The 18,825-nt window shown below is 49.4% G+C and overlaps 1 protein-coding gene and 1 non-coding gene across 6 annotated transcripts in view; one reads left to right on the top strand and one right to left on the bottom strand.

Annotated features, from left to right (window-relative positions):
• Window positions 1-18,825, bottom strand: part of MYO5B (myosin VB) — a 520,179-nt gene that overhangs the window by 30,143 nt on the left and 471,211 nt on the right. For 3 of the 5 annotated variants that reach the window (XM_060236175.1, XM_060236176.1, XM_060236178.1), the window contains 2 exons: window positions 14,654-14,731; window positions 6,534-6,732 (listed from right to left, as the gene is read on the bottom strand). In XM_060236175.1, coding sequence (XP_060092158.1) covers window positions 6,534-6,732; window positions 14,654-14,731 — 277 coding nt within the window. The remainder of the gene's footprint in view (window positions 1-6,533; window positions 6,733-14,653; window positions 14,732-18,825) is intronic. The other 2 variants (XM_060236177.1, XM_060236179.1) reach the window with 1 other exon arrangement.
• TRNAN-GUU (transfer RNA asparagine (anticodon GUU)) lies at window positions 13,743-13,809 on the top strand. The gene has a single exon. It is a non-coding gene; the product is annotated as a tRNA-Asn (tRNA).

The raw sequence follows: 18,825 nt of genomic DNA, 5'->3' as shown, positions 1-18,825 counted from the left end.
CCTGGTCCCACTGATGGACCTCCTGATGGCACCTGGGTTTTAAATTTATTTTTGTTAATTTGTATTCCGCCCTTTCCTGCGAGTGGGCTCAGGATGGATAACAATAGAAGTTAAAACAAAAACTACAAGCTAAAACCATAAAATACAATAAAACAAACAGCATATATGTCACAGGTGGTGGTTTCCATTGGGTGCATTCTATATATCAGTACAGCAGTAAGCCCAGAGATGCAATAATAGATTAAGATAAGATAATGGCCACTGTATGACAGAATGTTGGACCGGATGGGCCACTGGCCTGATCCAACATGGCTTCCCTTATGTTCTATCCCCTTTTATTCTGCATCATTCTCCCTTGGGACCCAGGGAACTGAGCAAGGGAAGCTCTGGCTCTTTCCTTCCCTCCCCAGGGGGCCAGGAGAGGAAGGAGCATCAGCCAATGGAGAAAATCGAGGTTTTGCTCTGTAGCTCCTGTGCAGTTGAGCAAACCTTATAAAGCAAGCTGAGATGCAAAAGGAAGCGAGAGAGAGGGAGAAGGAAGCAGAAAAGAGCTAGTTGCTCGGGGGGCCTGATAGGCCTGGTTTGGCCCCTGGGCCGCATGTTTGACACCCCTGTCCTAGAGCATCCCTGACAAGTGTTTGTCCAGCTGCTTCTTAAAGCCTTCCAGGGAGGGGGAGCTCACTGCCTCCCCAGCTGATTCCACTGTTAGAATCATAGAATCAGAGTTGGAAGGGACCTCCAGGATCATCTAGTCCAACCCCCTGCACAATGCAGGAAACTCACAAACCCCTTCCCCTAAATTCACAGGATCCTCATTGTCGTCAGATGGCCATCCAGCCTCTGTTTAAAAACCTCCAAGGAAGGAGAGCCCACCACCTCCCGAGGAAGCCTGTTCCACTGAGCGATTGCTCTAACTTTCAGGAAGCTCTGTTGAACAACTCTCACTGTAAAAAAGTTTTCCCTAATATTCAGTTGGTACCTTCCCGCCCTGAATTTAATCCCAATAAAATTTGCAGTGCAGGTGAAATTGCGGCCTTCCCCAAGAGAATACTGCCCTCCCCGTCAACTTCCCACTTCTTCCTGGTTGGATCTCCATAAGGTACAATTTGATTTACAAGCTGGTGAACAACAAAGGCTGGGGTGGCGGGGGGGGGGGCGCGGAGATTTCAAAGTTCTCCCAGTTGTATCAGGTACTCACACAGGGCCTGTCTTATGTTATTAATTTTTGCATGCCCTCTAGAATTTGGAGCTGTTTTATAAGAATTCCCAGCAAGACAACAGCGAAGAGATTTAGACCGATGACGCCACAACTGGCAAATTGATCCCCAAAGACCCCCTCCTGTGCTGGATTTCATAAAGCGTCTTGCTTAAACACAAATAATTAGATTAAAAACAATATGGGGATTGGCATCTGATCTGTCAGGGCTTCCTCCTTCCAATTACTGCCGAGTGTCAGAAGCGAGAAGATCGCCCTCGGATGCTTCCGGAAACGTCCGCAGGTCACTGATTCCCGACTTCTCCGGGAAGTATTATACCACAAACGATAATTTACAATTTACCACCTCGGTGCTTTCGCCGCAGCGCCTGACATTCGCATTTAAATGATTCTGACACGTCTGTTTGAGTGTGATAAAGTTCTTCTATTAAAAAAGACCGCTGTAAAAAGTGGAAGAGTCGTCAGCGGGCCCTTAGCCACGAAAGCTGTTGCTTGGGGTGGTGTCGGGGGAGGGACGAGACCTATTCTATCCAGTGTAATATTCCCAAGTACATCGTTTTGTGGATACAGAGATGGTAGAGGACATATTAGTTTCCTTCACCTGTCTGAAACCTCCCCAATATATGGAGCTGCAGTGTAGGGTTGCCAAGTCCAATTCAAGAAATATCTGGAGACTTTGGGGTGCAGCTAGGAGACTTTGGGGGTGGAGCCAGGAGACATTGGGGTGGAGCCAGGAGCAAGGGTGTGACAAGCATAATTGAACTCCAAAGGCAGTTTTGGCCATCACATTTCAAGGGACTGCACATTGTGCACAGACTGCACAAACTGGAGAGAGCCAGTTTGGTGTAGTGGTTAAGTGTGCAGACTCTTATCTGGGAGAACCGGGTTTGATTCCCCACTCCTCCACTTGCACCTGCTAGCATGGCCTTGGGTCAGCCATAGCCCTGGCAGAGGTTGTCCTTGAAAGGGCAGCTGCTGTGAGAGCCCTCTCCAGCCCCACCCACCTCACAGGGTGTCTGTTGTGGGGGAGGAAGGGAAAGGAGATTGTGAGCCGCTCTGAGACTCTTCGGAGTGGAGGGCGGGATATAAATCCAATATCTTCATCTACCTCACAGGGTGTCTGTTGTGAGGGAGGAAGGGAAAGGAGATTGTGAGCCGCTCTGAGACTCTTCGGAGTGGAGGGCGGGATATAAATCCAATATCTTCATCTACCTCACAGGGTGTCTGTTGTGGGGGAGGAAGGGAAAGGAGATTGTGAGCCGCTCTGAGACTCTTCGGAGTGGAGGGCGGGATATAAATCCAATATCTTCATCTACCTCACAGGGTGTCTGTTGTGGGGGAGGAAGGTAAAGGAGATTGTGAGCCGCTCTGAGACTCTTCGGAGTGGAGGGCGGGATATAAATCCAATATCTTCATCTACCTCACAGGGTGTCTGTTGTGGGGGAGGAAGGTAAAGGAGATTGTGAGCCGCTCTGAGACTCTTCGGAGTGGAGGGCGGGATATAAATCCAATATCTTCATCTACCTCACAGGGTGTCTGTTGTGAGGGAGGAAGGGAAAGGAGATTGTGAGCCGCTCTGAGACTCTTCGGAGTGGAGGGCGGGATATAAATCCAATATCTTCATCTACCTCACAGGGTGTCTGTTGTGGGGGAGGAAGGGAAAGGAGATTGTGAGCCGCTCTGAGACTCTTCGGAGTGGAGGGCGGGATATAAATCCAATATCTTCATCTACCTCACAGGGTGTCTGTTGTGGGGGAGGAAGGGAAAGGAGATTGTGAGCCGCTCTGAGACTCTTCGGAGTGGAGGGCGGGATATAAATCCAATATCTTCATCTACCTCACAGGGTGTCTGTTGTGGGGGAGGAAGGGAAAGGAGATTGTGAGCCGCTCTGAGACTCTTCGGAGTGGAGGGCGGGATATAAATCCAATATCTTCATCTACCTCACAGGGTGTCTGTTGTGGGGGAGGAAGGGAAAGGAGATTGTGAGCCGCTCTGAGACTCTTCGGAGTGGAGGGCGGGATATAAATCCAATATCTTCATCTACCTCACAGGGTGTCTGTTGTGGGGGAGGAAGGGAAAGGAGATTGTGAGCCGCTCTGAGACTCTTCGGAGTGGAGGGGGGGATATAAATCCAATATCTTCATCTACCTCACAGGGTGTCTGTTGTGGGGGAGGAAGGGAAAGGAGATTGTGAGCCGCTCTGAGACTCTTCCGAGTGGAGGGCGGGATAGAAATCCAATATCTTCATCTACCTCACAGGGTGTCTGTTGTGGGGGAGGGAGATAAAGGAGATTGTGAGCCGCTCTGAGACTCTTGAGTGGAGGGCGGGATATAAATCCAATGTCTTCATCTTTTAAATGCCTTCCTTCCATAGGAAATAATGAAGGATAGGGGCACCTTCTTTTGGGGCTCATAGAATTGGACCTCCTGGTCCAATCTTTTTGAAACTTAGGGAGTATTTTGGGGAGAGCCACTGGATACTACACTGAGAATTTGGTGCCTCTACCTCAAAAAACAGGGCCCCCAGAGCCCCAGATACCCGTGGATAAATTCTCCATTATTTTCTATGGGAATAAGTCTCCATAGGGAATCATGAATACCCAGCAGACATTTCCCTTCCCTCCCCCCGCTTTTTGATTACCCTGAAGCGGGGGGAGGGCCTCCAAACCGGGGGATCCCCTGCCCCCATCTGGGGATTGGCAACCCTACTGCAGCGCCAAATTAAACCCTATGGAGGCCCCTAGGCAGTCAAAATCTTGGGGAGGCCCATGTAAATGATCTCAGAGCCCCGCTGCTGGTGACCCCCGCTGCAGCCTGTGGGCACCTTCTCAGAAGCCCCTTGGACAAAGCTTCGGGGGAGAGGCAGAGAGAGGCAAACTTGGCAACAACGCCAGCAGCAGCCGCACCAGGCGAATCGGGCAAAGAGTGGCTCAGTTGCTGGCTGCCTGTGTAGGCTTTGAGGGCTGCAAGCAGGGGGGGGAACTGGGTGGGGGGATCTGGTCTGGCCCTGCAGAGCTGACAGGGACAAACAATCTATGTCGATCAGGGCTTTTTTTGTAGAAAAAGCCCAGCAGGGACTCATTTGCACATTAGGCCATGCCCCCTAAGATCACCATTGTTTCACACAGGGCTTTTTTGTAGCAAAAAGCCCAGTAGGGACTAATTCGCATATTAGGCTACACCTAGGATGGAATTCTAGCAGGAGCTCCTTTGCATATTAGGCCACACACCCCCGATGTAGCCAATCCTCCAAGAGCTTACAAAAAAGAGCCTTGTAAGCTCTTGGAGGATTGGCTACATCAGGCGGATGGGGCCTAATATGCAACGAAGCTCCTGCTAGAATTCCACCCTGATGCCAAGCCACCTGGAACTGTGTTCCTGTGCGTTATTGCTCAAAAAAAAGCCCTGATGTTGATTGGTGCTTGCTGACTGGCAGGGATTTCCCTAAATCTCAAATGCAGATCTTTGCTTCCAGAGGGAGAACTGAGACATGCTGCAGCTGTTTTTGATCCAACGTAATGGGGTCGATTTCTCAAGTGGGAATTTGGGGGAAGGGAGGCAGATGCTGATTATCACTGTGTTGTATCCTTTCATACGCTACTGCAGTGTTCGACTGTGGCAGAGGGAAGAATCAGAGGCCTTGCAGTGTGAGCTGCTCTGCATGAGCAATTGGATCATGGCTGATAGCAGGGCTTTTATTGTAGCAGGACCTCCTTTGCACATTAGGCCACACCCCCATGATGCAGACAATCCTCCTGGAGCTTACAGCAGGCCCTGTATGAAGAGCCCTGTAAGGAATTCTAGCAGGACCTCCTTTGCATATTAGGCCACACCCCCTGATGTAGCCAATCCTCCTGGAGCTTACAGTGGGCCCTGTATGAAGAGCCCTGTAAGGAATTCTAGCAGGACCTCCTTTGCATATTAGGCCACACCCCCTGATGTAGCCAATCCTCCTGGAGCTTACAGCAGGCCCTGTGAGAAGAGCCCTGTAAGGAATTCTAGCAGGACCTCCTTTGCATATTAGGCCACACCCCCTGATGTAGCCAATCCTCCTGGAGCTTACAGCAGGCCCTGTATGAAGAGCCCTGTAAGGAATTCTAGCAGGACCTCCTTTGCACATTAGGCCACACCCCCCATGATGCAGCCAGTCCTCCTGGATTTTACAGTGGGCCCTGTACTAAGAGCCCTGTAAGCTCTTGGAGGATTGGCTACATCAGGGGTATGTGCCCTAATATGCAAGGGGATTCCTGCTACAAAAAAAGCCCTGGCTGGTAGTTTACATCTACCCCAATAGCATTTGTCTGCAGGTAGAGACTATGAGCTGGATTTACAGTCAGCTTTCCCCCCACTCAGATTTCCTCAATTCTCTTGCATATTACAACCCTCAGCCCCATAGCCAGGGCTTTTTTGTAGCAGGAACTTCTTTGCATATTGGGCCACCTCCTCATGTAGCCACTCCTCCTGGAGCTTACAGTAGAAGAAGAAGAATTGCAGATTTATACCCAGCCCTTCTCTCTGAATCAGAGACTCAGAGTGGCTTACAATCTCCTATATCTTCTCCCCCCACAACAGACACCCTGTGAGGTAAGTGGGGCTGGAGAGGGCTCTCACAGCAGCTGCCCTTTCAAGGACAACCTCTGCCAGAGCTATGGCTGACCCAAGGCCATTCCAGCAGCTGTAAGTGGAGGAGTGGGGGAATCAAACCCAGTTCTCCCAAATAAGAGTCCGCACACTTAACCACTACACCAAACTGGCTCTCTAAGGCCCCGTAAGCTCTTGGAGGACTGGCGACATCAGAGGGGTGTGGCCTAATATGCAAATGAGCTCCTGCCACAAAAAAAGCCCTGCCCATAGCTTTTGTCCACAATGGTCCCATGATCTTCCATACAGCCATACTGGGAGACCAAAGCAGTGAATCTTTTCTCCTCTTTTCACCAGTGGGAAAAACTGATTGGATCCAACCCAAAGACTAGCGTTGCAAGAAATCCCAAGTGGGAATCTGTGTACAAGGGATGTCCATCCACTCTGTAGCCCACCCAACAAGTTATTCATTCAGAAGTGACGCCATCACACCGGCAACATCACACACTGGCCACTCTGGGCATTTCTGGGGAAACACTATGGTTTCCCCAGACACTCTAGTAATTTGGGAGGAAAACTCTATGGTACTATGGTTGTGACATCACCAGCACGATGATCCCCCCACTGGCCCACTGGAAAAAGTCCCCCACCAGAGGCTGTGGGGACTTGGCAAGCCTAAACCCCGCCCACCCACAAGCAGGAGCAAAAACTGAGGCTTTTGCCCAGCTGTGCATACCAGGTTTTCGTTGGTCAGCCTTGTGATTTCTTGCTGTATGCCGAACTCCACCTGGGCTTCCGGAGAGAGCTGAAGTGTCTGGTAGAAGATGTCCTGCTGCTTCTCCATCTCTTCCCTCAAGGCCTCGATTTGGTCCTTCAAGGCTTCTACCTCCTCCTCATGCTCCCTTCGCTGGTCTTGAAGCTGCGCCTCCAGAAGCCTGGGGGAAGGAAGACAGAAAACACTGTGACTGTTCAGAATCATTGTGACCATTCAGAAAACATTGTGACCATTCAGAGGGGGCTGAGTTATAGAGTCACCACACAGCGGTCATAACATGGAATCATAAGAAGAAGACTTGCAGATTTATACCAGCCCTTCTCTCTGAATCAGAGACTCAGAGCGGCTCACAATCTCCTATATCTTCTCCCCCCACAACAGACACCCTGTGAGGCGGGTGGGGCTGAGCGAGCTCTCACAGCAGCTGCCCTTTCAAGGACGACTCCTACGAAAGCTATGGTTGACCCAAGGCCATTCCAGCAGCTGCAAGTGGAGGAGTGGGGAAATAAACCCGGTTCTCCCAGATAAGAGTTTGTGCACGTAACCACTACACCAAACTGGCTCTCAAAGAGTGGGAAAGGATCTCCAGGGTCATCTAGTCCTACCCCCTGCACAGTGCAGGAAATTCACAAATACCTTCCCTCCAATCATGCATCCCCAGTGACCCCTGAACCATGCCCATAAGAATGGCAAAACCCTCTAGGATCCCGTGCTAAACTGGCCTGGAGAAAAATTGCTCACTGACTCCTAAGTGTTGACTAGCATTTCCCTGAGTGGGTAAGAAAGGGCCACGAGAATTAAGCATTGATGCACCCCTTCCTGCCCACCTTCTCTGCATCTGTCTAATTCACAGGATCCACACTGCTGTCAGATGGCCATCTAGCCTCTGCTGGAAAACCTCCAAGGAAGGAGAGCCCACCGCCTCCTTCCTGAGGAAGCCAGTTCCCCTGAGGAACTGTTCTGTCTGGAAGTTCTTCCTAATGTTTAGCTGGAAACTCTTTTGATGCAATTTCAACCCATTGAAACGCTTTTGATTTAATTTCAACGCGATACAGTAATTAGGGGCTGGGAATGGGGGTCACCCCACAGGGGTCCTCCTACCAGGGGTCTTACAACCGCAGTAAACCTTTCCCCACAATATCTGTCAGACTGATCACAAGAAGGTTTGGGGAACTTGATTGTAATGCTCTCTGGGACAAAGATTGTGAGGGGTCTGGAGACCAAGTCCTATGAAGAAAGGTTGAAAGAACTGGGGATGTTTAGCCTGGAGAGGAATCATAGAATCATAGAGTTGGAAGGGACCTCTAGGGTCATCAACCCCTGCACAATCCAGGAAACTCATAAACACCTCCCCCTAAATTCACAGAATCTTCATTACTGTCAGATGGCCATCTAGCCTCTGTTTAAAAACCTCCAAGGAAGGAGAGTCCCGAGGAAGCCTGTTCCACTGAGGAATCGCTCTAACAGTCAGGAAGTTCTTCCTAATGTTGAGCTGGAAGCTCTTCTGATTTAATTTCAACCCATTGGTTCTGGTCCTACCTTCCAGGGCCACAGAAAACAATTCCACACCCTCCTCTATATGACACCCCTTCAAGTCCTTGAAGATGGTGTTCATATCGCCTCTCAGCCGCTTCCTCTTCAGGCTAAACATCCCCAGCTCCTTCAGCCTTTCCTCATAGGACTTGGTCTCCAGACCCCTCACCATCTTCGTCGCCCTCCTCTGGACCCGTTCCCGCTTGTCTATATCCTTCTTAAAATGTGGTGCCCAAAACTGAATACTCAAGGTGAGGTCTTACCAGAGCAGAGTAAAGTGATACCATCACATCACGTGATCTGGACACTATACTTCTGTTGATACAACGCAAAATTGCCTTTGCCTTTTTAGCCACCGCATCACACTGTTGACTCATGTTCAGCATATGATCCACTAAGACGCCTAGATCCTTTTTGCACATACTACTGCTAACACAAGTCTCCCCCATCCTATAATCATGCACTGGATTTTTCCTACCTAAATGCAGAATTTTACATTTATCCCCGTTAAAATCCATTTTATTGATTTTAGCACAGTTTTCCAGCCTGTCATGGTCATCCTGTATCCTGTATCTTCTTCTGTGTTTGCAACCCCTCCCAATTTCGTATCATCTGCAAATTTAATAAGCATTCCCTCTATTCCTTCATCCAAATCATTGATAAAGATGTTGAACAAAACAGGTCCCAGGACAGATCCTTGAGGCACTCCACTTGTCATTCCTCTCCAAGAGGATGAAGAACCACTCGCAAGCACTCTTTGGGTACGATCTGTCAACCAGTTACAGATCCACCTAACGGTAACAGGATCCAAACCACATTTTACCAACTTGTCAACAAGGACAGTAGGTGGAACCTTATCAAAAGCCTTACTGAAATCAAGATAAACGATGTCTACAGCATTCCCTTGATCCAGCAAGGTAGTCACTTTCTCAAAAAAAGAGATCAGGTTAGTCTGACATGACTTGTTCTTGAGAAACCCATGCTGGCTCCTAGTTATCACAGCCATTCTTTCTAAACGTTCCAGGACCGACTGTTTGTTGATTTGTTTTAAAACTTTTCCAGGTATAGACGTCAAGCTGACGTGTCAGTAGTTACCTGGATCCTCTTTTTTCCCCTTCTTGAAGATGGGGATAACATTAGCCTGCCTCCGATCTTCCAGCACCTCTCCTGTTATCCAAGAATTCTCAAAAAAAAAAAAAAAATAGCCAGAGGCTCAGAAATTACATCCTCGAGCTCTTTTAGAACCTTGGATGCAATTCATCTGGCCCTGAGGACTTAGTTTCATTTAAAGAAACTAGATGTTTATGTACTACCCCTAGGTGGGAACTTCATACCTTCCTTATATGTTCCACCTTCCTTATATGTACTACCCCTAGGTGGGAACTTCATACCTTCCTTATATGTTCTGTTTTTGCCATGTTGAGCACCGTTTCCCTCAGAAGAGAAGACTGAGGAAAAGTAGGAATTGAGCAGTTCCACCCTCTCTTCATTACCTGTTACAATTTCACTTTCTTGCCCTTGCATTGGGCCTACCATGTCCTTGCTCTTTTTCTTACTCTGAACATAAGAAAAGAATCCTTTTTTGTTGTTTTTAGCATCTTTGGCCAGCATAAGCTCATACTGAGCTTTAGCTTTCCTAACTTTTTCTCTACAAGCACTGGTGATATGTTTATATTCATCCTTGGTTATAAGGCCCTCCTTCCAATTCCTAAAGGAGGTTTTTTTTATTTCTCAAGTCTTTAGAGAGCTGTTTATGGACCCACTTCGGCTTCTTTAGGCTTTCTCCATTTTTTTCTTCTCATAGAAATCGTCTGTGATTGTGCTTTCAGTATTTCGCTTTTAAGAAACTCCCACCCCACCTGAACCCCCTTCCTCCTAAGTATTTCTGACCATGGGATTTTACCCAGCATAGTTTTAAGTTTATCGAAGTTTGCCTTTCTGAAGTCCAACCTATAAGTCTGAGTATGTATAGCTTTTCCCTTCCCTAAGACTGTAAATTCTAAAATCACATGTTTCAGCGGCAACGGGGAAAGGAGGCAGCTGAGAGGTGATAGGATCACCATCTTCAAGTACTTGAAGGGCTGTCATATAGAGGAGGGTGTGGGATTGTTTTCTGTGGCCCCGGAAGGTAGGACCGGAACCAATGGGGTTGAAATTAAATCAAAAGAGTTTCCGGCTCAACCTTAGGAAGAACTTCCCGACAGTTACAGCGGTTCCTCAGTGGAACAGGCTTCCTCGGGAGGTGGTGGGCTCTCCTTCCTTGGAGGTTTTTCAACAGAGGCTAGATGGCCATCTGACAGCAGTGAAGATCCTGTGAATTTAGGGGGAGGTGTTTGTGAGTTTAGAGCGGTTCCTCAGTGGAACAGGCTTCCTCGGGAGGTGGTGGGCTCTCCTTCCTTGGCGGTTTTTAAGCAGAGGCTAGATGGCCATTTGACAGCAATGAGGATCCTGTGAATTTAGGGGAAGGTGTCTGTGAGTTTAGAGCGGTTCCTCAGTGGAACAGGCTTCCTCGGGAGGTGGCGGGCTCTCCTTCCTTGGAGGTTTTTCAACAGAGGCTAGATGGCCATCTGACAGCAATGAAGATCCTGTGAAGAATTTGGGGTAGGTATTTGTGGGTTTCCTGCATTGTGTGGGGGTTGGACTAGATGACCCTGGAGGTCGCTTCCAATTCTATGATTCATATGGGGAAAGGCAGTCCCAGAGGTAAGCAGGTCCTGGGCCGTATGGGGCTTTAAACGACATAAACCAAATTATTCTGCAGGCAAGTCCTGTTGCCGCAAAGGCCACTTTCTCTACACAGGGCCAGCCCTAGAGCCCGCAGCACCCCAGGCAGCCTTGCCGCCCCCCCCCTCCTGCCCCTTCACAGACCTATCTGCTCTTCTGTCAAGCGGAGGGGAGAAGCGGCGGCAAAGGGGAAGGCAGCAGCAATTCAGGGCAAGGAGGGAAGGGAAGGAGGCGGTGAAAAGCGGCAGCAATGTGGGAAGGCAACAGCAATTTGGGACGGGGAAGGAGGTTGAAAGAAGCGGTGGCCATGGGGGAAGACAACAGCAATTCAGGACGGGGAAGGAGGCTGAAAGAAGCGGCAGCAATGGGGGAAGGCAGCAGCAATTCAGGACGGGGAAGGAGGCTGAAAGAAGCGGTGGCAATGGGGGACGACAGCAGCGAATTGGAGAGGGAGGGGAAGGATTTTTTTTTAAACAAGAAGGTGGGAGTGCCCAATTTGGTGCCCCTCCAGGGCCAGCGCCCTAGGCAAACATCTAGTTTGCCTAATGGAAGAGCCAGCCCTGTCTCCACACCTTTTCTGCAGGTAGGCAACTGGGGGTGCTGAGAAAACAGCTCACATTTAGTCTAAGGGTTGCCAGTCACCAACTCTGCCTCCTCGATTCCAGCAAAAAACCCACGCTTTTGCAACATTAGCAGCCACGGCTCACCCCGAGCCGATCCAATCAGAACCTGCGCGCCTCGCAATCTTTGAACAACCCATAATTTTGACAGCACCGTAAACCAAGCTTCTGTTCAGAAGACAGTCGCAAACTATTTTCAGGGCTCCTTTAAGGCGCTTTCCAGCTGAGGGTCAAATTCCCCATTCATTGTTTTGAAAATTGAAAATCTGACTTTATAACTGTTTTTGTACCCCGCTGACTGCAATATATGAATGTTTTTTTTAAAAAAATTAGAAATTGACTTGAAGCATGAAAAGATGGGGAGGGGAGAGGAAGCAACAGAGGCTGAACCAAAAGGAAATTAAAACCAAAGGTTTTCTATGGCGAAAGGCGGAAGGAGGGGGTTAAAAACCACAAAAAGAGCACTTTTCTACAGGGATGCATACTGTGCTGTTCTACAGGAACGATAAATTAAAGAACGAGCCGCACTTTCCTTAAGAGAGGCCTGCGTGGAACAATTCTTTCTCTGCGTTCCTGCCTCCCTTCCCCACCCACTCGAGTGAAAAGGGTGATTCATCGTTGAAAAGGTTACGGGACTCCTGTATGTGCCGGCTCTGTTGGGTGTGCTGATAAGCCCAACGTTTGGTAAACCAAATTGATTCTTAAAGGTACCAATTAGAGTCCGCTAAATTGAAATCTCTTCCCCCCCCCTTTAATCCCTTTCAAAGCTATTCCCAGAGGCCCAGGGAGGGGGGGAGAAGCAAGACTGCGCCCATCTATCAAAACATTCTTAGCGCACGAAAGCCTTGAGGCCTGGCCTATGAACACTGCAGAGTAAAGTTGCCAAGTCCAATTCAAGAAATATTTGGGGACTTTGGGGGTGGAGCCAGGAGGCTTTGGGGATGGAGCCAGGAGACATTGGGGGTGGAGCCAGGAGCAAGGTTGTGACAAGCATAACTGAACTCCAAAGGGAGTTCTGGCCATCATATTTAAAGGATTTGAACACCTTTTAAATGCCTTTCCTCTATTGGAAATAATGAAGGATAGGGGCAACCTCTTTGGGGGCTCATAGAATTGGACCTCATGGTCCAATCTTTTTGAAACTTGGAGGGTATTTTGAGGAGAGGCACTGGATGCTATGCTGTGGATTTGGTGCCTCTGCCTCAAAAAACAGCCCCTCTACAATATTCCCTCTAAGCTGCAGTGTCTTGTGAGCAAAAATTCTACTTTGTGAGCTACTGCTATTAAAGTTGTGAGCTACTGGCATTAAAGTTGTGAGCTACTGCATAAATTTGTGTGCTCTGGGGCCATTTTTCCTGAGCTAAGACAAAAATGTGTGAGCTGGAGGCTAAAAATCTGTGAGCTAGCTCAGGCTAACTCAGCTTAGAGGGAACACTGCCTACCAGATACCCGCGGATCAATTCTCCATTCCACCCTATGGGAATCAGTCTCCACAGGGAATAATGGAGTGCCCAGCAGACATTTTCCTCCTCCTCCCCTCCCTGCTTTCTGATGTCCCTGAAGTGGGAGGGGCCACCAAACCGGGGGATCCCTGCCCCCATCTGGGGATTAGAGGCAACCCTACTGCAGAGTCAGTGGGTTGAGTCACTGGAAAGCCAGCAGTTTGGTGAAGTGGTTAAGTGCGCGGACTCTTATCTGGGAGAACCGGGTTTGATTCCCCACTCCTCCACTTGCAGCTGCTGGAATGGCCTTGGGTCAGCCATAGCTCTGGCAGAGGTTGTCCTTGAAAGGGCAGCTTGGTGTAGTGGTGAAGTGTGCAGACTCTTATCTGGGAGAACCGGGTTTGATTCCCCACTCCTCCACTTGCAGCTGCTGGAATGGCCTTGGGTCAGCCATAGCTCTGGCAGAGGTTGTCCTTGAAAGGGCAGCTTCTGGGAGAGCTCTCTCAGCCCCACCTACCTCACAGGGTGTCTGTTGTGGGGGGGAGGAAGATATAGGAGATTGTAAGCCGCTCTGAGTCTCTGCGTCAGAGAGAAGGGTGGGGTATAACTCTGCAATTCTTCTTCTTCTTGAGTGGTCTGTTGTGCCACAAAAGCAGCACGTGTGTTGGGTTCGAATGCTGCCTTAGTTTAAAAAAAATCATGCACCTTGAAAAAGGAGAGAAACTCTTCCAGACTGCACCGCCTCCTGTCCAGCTCTTGCTTAAGTTTCCAAGTTCCGTCAAGCCCAGTCTATCCTACCCTCTGCTTCTTGCTACAATTAGAATTCTCCAGAGTCCAGAGTTGGGAGGGACGGTGGCTCAGTGGTAGAGCATCTGCTTGTTAAGCAGAAGGTCCCAGGTTCAATCCCCGGCATCTCCAAAAAAAGGGTCCAGGCACGTAGGTGTGAAAAACCTCAGCTGGAGACCCTGGAGAGCCACTGCCAGTCTGAGTAGACAATACTGACTTTGATGGACCGAGGGTCTGATTCGGTATAAGGCAGCTTCATATGTTCATATATGTTCATATGTCCGCCTAGCCATAGTGAAAGAGGTGTTGTTGGTTACAACCCAAGCAGCAAGGCCAGAACTGAGATCAGAACTTCCATTCATATATTTCCAGGTGTCGTTTTGTAGAAAAAGAGGTGGCGGAGCTCATTAGCATTACTCATTAGCATATGCCACCCCACCCCCACCAGCCAAAAGCAACCCGATGCAAGAAAGGAGAGCCCCGGGCGAGTGAGGCCTGATTGGGCTGGCTAGAGATCCAGCCAGCCCAAGCAGGCCTCGCGCACCTGGGGCTCTCCTGGGCCACCCCCACCCTGTCAAAAGGCCGGCAAGCCACCCACCACCCAAAATCACATAAGAAGTGGAGAAAAGGGTGGCGTGGGCTTCTCCAGGGGTTAGTGAAGGTTGCTGGGGGCTTGGCAAAGCCCCTGGTGGCTGGCTGGCTGCCCGCTCTCCTAATCCAGGGATTGTTATGTAGCTGCACCTGCTATTCAATGGACAAGGTAGGTAAGGAGGAAGAGAGGGAACCCTCAGAAAGGTTCAGGAGCTATGCTCCTGTGAGCTCCTGCTGAATCTGAGGCCTGTATATTTCCCTTTAGTCTCATGTGTATTATACCCATTTCAAATTCCAAATGGAAGCGTAAGGAAGGAGAAACACTGAGAAAAGCGACAGGAGGGAGGCGAAAGGAAAGAAACGAAAGAAGGAAAAAGCATTTGACCTGGCAACTTGCTTTAGGCCCTGGTAGGCCAGGCCGAGTTCTCCGTCTTCGTTCAGATACCCCCAGTCCTCAGTCTTGCTAGAAATAAAGGACAGAGGAAAGGGAAGACAAGAGAGACAGGAAAGAAAGACAAAAGAAGGGTCAGCCGCAAGAGATGGGAATATAAATATACAGCCGCTGTGACATTCAGGCAGGAATAAAAGAGCCATTAATGTGCCCGCTTGCTGCGCCCCTTTAGTACAATAAAAAAAGACAGTCCCCTGTGCAAGCACCGAGTTGTTACCGACTCATGGGCTGACGTCGCATCTCGACGGTTTCTTGGCAGACTTTTTAGTGTTACGGGGTGGTTTGCCACTGCCTTCCGCAGTCTTCTACACTTTCCCCCCAGCAAGCTGGGGACTCATTTGACCGACCTTGGACGGATGGAAGGCTGAGGGTCTTGCAAGTGACAAATGCAATACCCCACCACAAGCAGTTAAAGCTCACATCCATCAATGGAGCAGTTCCCCCTCTGGAGCAATCTGTCAACAAGTCTGCGCTTCTAACCGATCCTGCCCTCCCTTCTCAGGGCTGACCCAGCACATTCATTTGCACAAATCGACGGAAGAAGTGGAAACATTTATAATCCTATTAGCCCGCAGTGGCGGGAGACGCTGCAGCCAGAGAGCATGCGGTATGCTGAATTATTTTAACGACGGGACGACACTTCGGGCTACGAGATGTTCAGATGCGCTAATAAAGGAAACCCAAAATAGAGAGCTGGATCTCCAAATGGACCTGCGCCCGAGCAAATGGGACAAGTGGCTAAGGCCTCCTGAGCAGGTGGAGTCTGGAAATCTCCTGGCATTACAACTGATCTCCAGACACCGTACCTCAGTTCCCCAAGAGAAAATGGCTGCCTTGGAGAGTGGAGTCTATGGCATCATAACCCTGCTCAGGGCCCTCCCTTCCCCAAGCCCAGCCCTCCCCAGGCTCCACCCTCCCCAGTTGCTTAGCAACAGCCAAGTTGCTATGGTGGTTAATGGCCTAGTGGTTGCTGCCAGTTTTCTGTACTAAGCTAGAATGGTCATTGCTCTTTTTTTTTTTCACTGTAAGTTTAATGTATTGGGGTGAATCTAACCATCCTCCCAATAGTTCCCCTCTAGCCTAAGAAGGCTTCCTCTGAGCGGTACCTTCTCCTGTGGAAGAGCCACTTAAGCTGAAGGAAGCCTCCAGAGCACTGCTAACATTAAGGAGGTTACGGTTCTTTAGCCTGGAGAAACCATGATTGAGGGGTGGCATGATAGAGGGTAGAGAAAGAAGCGATTTTCTCTCTTTCTCACAACATGAGCACTCATGGTCACTCCACAAAATTAATGAGGAGTAGGATTAGAACAGATAAAAGGAACATATGAACAAATGAAGCTGCCTTCTACTGAATCAGACTCTTGGTCCATCAAAGTCAGTATTGTCTTCTCAGACTGGCAGCGGCTCTCCAGGGTCTGAGGTTTTTCATGCCTATTTGCCTGGACCCTTTTTTGGAGATGCCAGGGATTGAACCTGGGACCTTCTGCTTCCCAAGCAGATGCTCTACCACTGAGCCACCGTCCCATCCCCTGAGTCCTTCTTCACCCAAAGAGTCATTCACATATGGGATTCACTGCCGCAGGAATTGGTGGCAACTACAACCATAGACAGCTTCAAGAGGGGATTGGATCAACATATGGAGCAGAGGTCCATCAGTGGCTATTAGCCACAAGGTATAGATGGAACTCTGTCTGGGGCAAGTGATGCTCTGTATTGGTGCTTGTGGGGGGGCAAGGGTTTCTAGTGGGAGGGTTTCTAGTGTCCTGGCCCCCTTGGTGGACCTCCTGGTAGCACTTGTTTGTTTGTTTGTTGGACTGGGTGGGCCACTGGCCTGATCTAACATGGCTTCTCTTATATTCTTAAGAGCAGAGGTCCATGAGTGGCTGTTAGCCACAAGGTCTAGATAGAATATTGTGTCTGGGGCAGGGATGCTCTGTCTTCTTGGTGCTTGGGGGGCGGGGTGGGCGGCAACAGTGGGAGGGCTTCTGGAGTTCTTCTATCCTTTCGGGGTCGGTAAAATGAGTACCCAGCTTGCTCACTGGTGGACCTCTCGATGGCACCTGAGCTTTGGCCACTGTATGAGAGAGTGTTGGACTGCATGGGCCTTTGGCCTGATCCAATATGGCTTCTCTTATATTCTCACGTTCTTAATTAGAGCCAAAAGGAAATGCGGGGTATATTTTATCAAACAAACAAAAATCATCTTTGGCCTGTGGAGTGAGAGGACAGTATCCACCCCATTCTGCGCATCTTCTTGGTGGCCCTGTGATGGACCTATGTCATGCCTCAAGCATACAGACCGAAAGACAGCCGGGTTAATTGGAAGTGAAAAGGTGACAGAGCAGGACAGGACCTAGGAATAAATTCTGCACAGCGATAATGAATTGCAGTTAATTAGATGAATATCTATGCTTGCAATTCTTGCATTAACGTCCCAGTTTATCCGTCCTCCTCTGTTCGCTCTATTTTGAGTCCTACTAGATAAACAGATGGGAAGCCAGAGAGCGATATAAATCTCTCTCCCTTTCCCCCCTTGTTTTTATAAAAAGAAGACACAAATTCAGGGTATTAACTCTCACTGTGGGAAACCTGTAATCAAAGAGGGATCGTGGCTCAGAGTTAAGATACAAATTTAGTCGCTAATGTGGGTGATGAGCTGCTAAGAGAACAGGGATGTGGATATATTAGCTCATTTCAACAACACTGAAGGGGGAAAAATCCAGTCAAAAAGGACATGCAGGCTGGCAGCAGTTCAATCAAATGTTTTTTCCTCGCATGGGTCTATGAATGATGCAAACTGGGCTGGTGTGTGGGAGTAGGCCAAGAAGGTGGCTGCCTAGAGCACCACCTGGCCTATGGGGTGCCCCCTCTCTCCACGCGCCTCCTCAGCTGAATGGCAACTTCTACATGTGTCACAAGCGGTAGCACATCCACATCACCGTTTCCCCGTACCAATTTCAGTTTGGACCTTGTTTGGAACTTCGAGGGACAAAGTCGACAAATTTGCTAACTTCTCTCTGCCACCTTAGGAACCATAACTTCTGCTAACGTTTCCCCCTTTCTATTTTGAGACTTTGCTATCCAAAAGTTTCTGAGGTATTCATTGAAACACAAAACTCTTAAAAAAAAAAAAAGGTCGTGGGGATTCTCAGGATATTAATTTCTCACCAAAATACCAGATTCTATGCTTGTGTCACAAGCTCACACACGAAGAGATAACTGTGTGGAGAGTGGCACTTCCGTAAGAGAAGTAAGGGGCATTTCTTTACAAAAACCCTCATTGCTGGCTACCTGCATCTGGAAGTATCTTAGAAAAAAACACTTCGGTTTTGGGAGAAACCCGTGGTGAGAAGTTCCCCATGCCCACATCTGTTCAGCTTGCCTCCACAGCATCACCACTGACGCAACAGACATCCATTCACTCTTCCACTCAGGGTTCTGGTGCCTCAGGCTGAACCCCGCCTCCCAAGGGCTCAATGATGTCACTGGAAGTGACGTCATTGGGGCGCGCAAAGCACGAACGCTTGGCCCACCCCGTGCCCGGCCCTCTTCCACGTCAAAGGGAGCAGGAAAGACTGCTTCCCGGCTCTGGAGAGGGCCGGGCATGGGGCAGGCCAAGCCGCACGTTCTTTCTTCAAGAACGAGCAGTTTGGCCCGCCCTGCCCCTCGGCATGAGCAGGGGAAGGGAGGGGACGCCCGCCCCTGCGGTGAGGTGGTGCCCCAGGCGGCCACCTACCTCACCGACTCCCACACGCTGGTCCTGCTCCCACTGAGTCCATGAGGCAAACAGATACTAGCAATGGATCCAGTCCTCACTGCCACAATTCAGTGGGACAGGGCAGGCAAATGACTGGGGTGATCGAGTGACTGGTGGAGTCTGTTTTTCCTCAGTACCATCACTGGCCGCTTGCCTTGGTCAATGCCAGAGTAGCGACAAATTGGGTCTTCCAGGGCACTGCTGGCAAGTAGGCAACAGTTAGTGGTCCCTAGCGCTACCAGAGCTTTTTTGTAGCAGGAACTCCTTTGCATATTAGGTCACACCCCATGATGCAGCCAATCCTTCAAGAGCTCACAAGAGGCCCTGTACTAAGAGCCCTGTAAGCTCT

This window comes from Heteronotia binoei, chromosome 4 (assembly GCF_032191835.1).
Source record: "Heteronotia binoei isolate CCM8104 ecotype False Entrance Well chromosome 4, APGP_CSIRO_Hbin_v1, whole genome shotgun sequence".
In the NCBI taxonomy this organism is placed as follows: Eukaryota; Metazoa; Chordata; class Lepidosauria; order Squamata; family Gekkonidae; genus Heteronotia; species Heteronotia binoei.
Note: the sequence above shows the minus strand (reverse complement) of the source record. Positions and strands in the feature narration are given on the sequence as shown.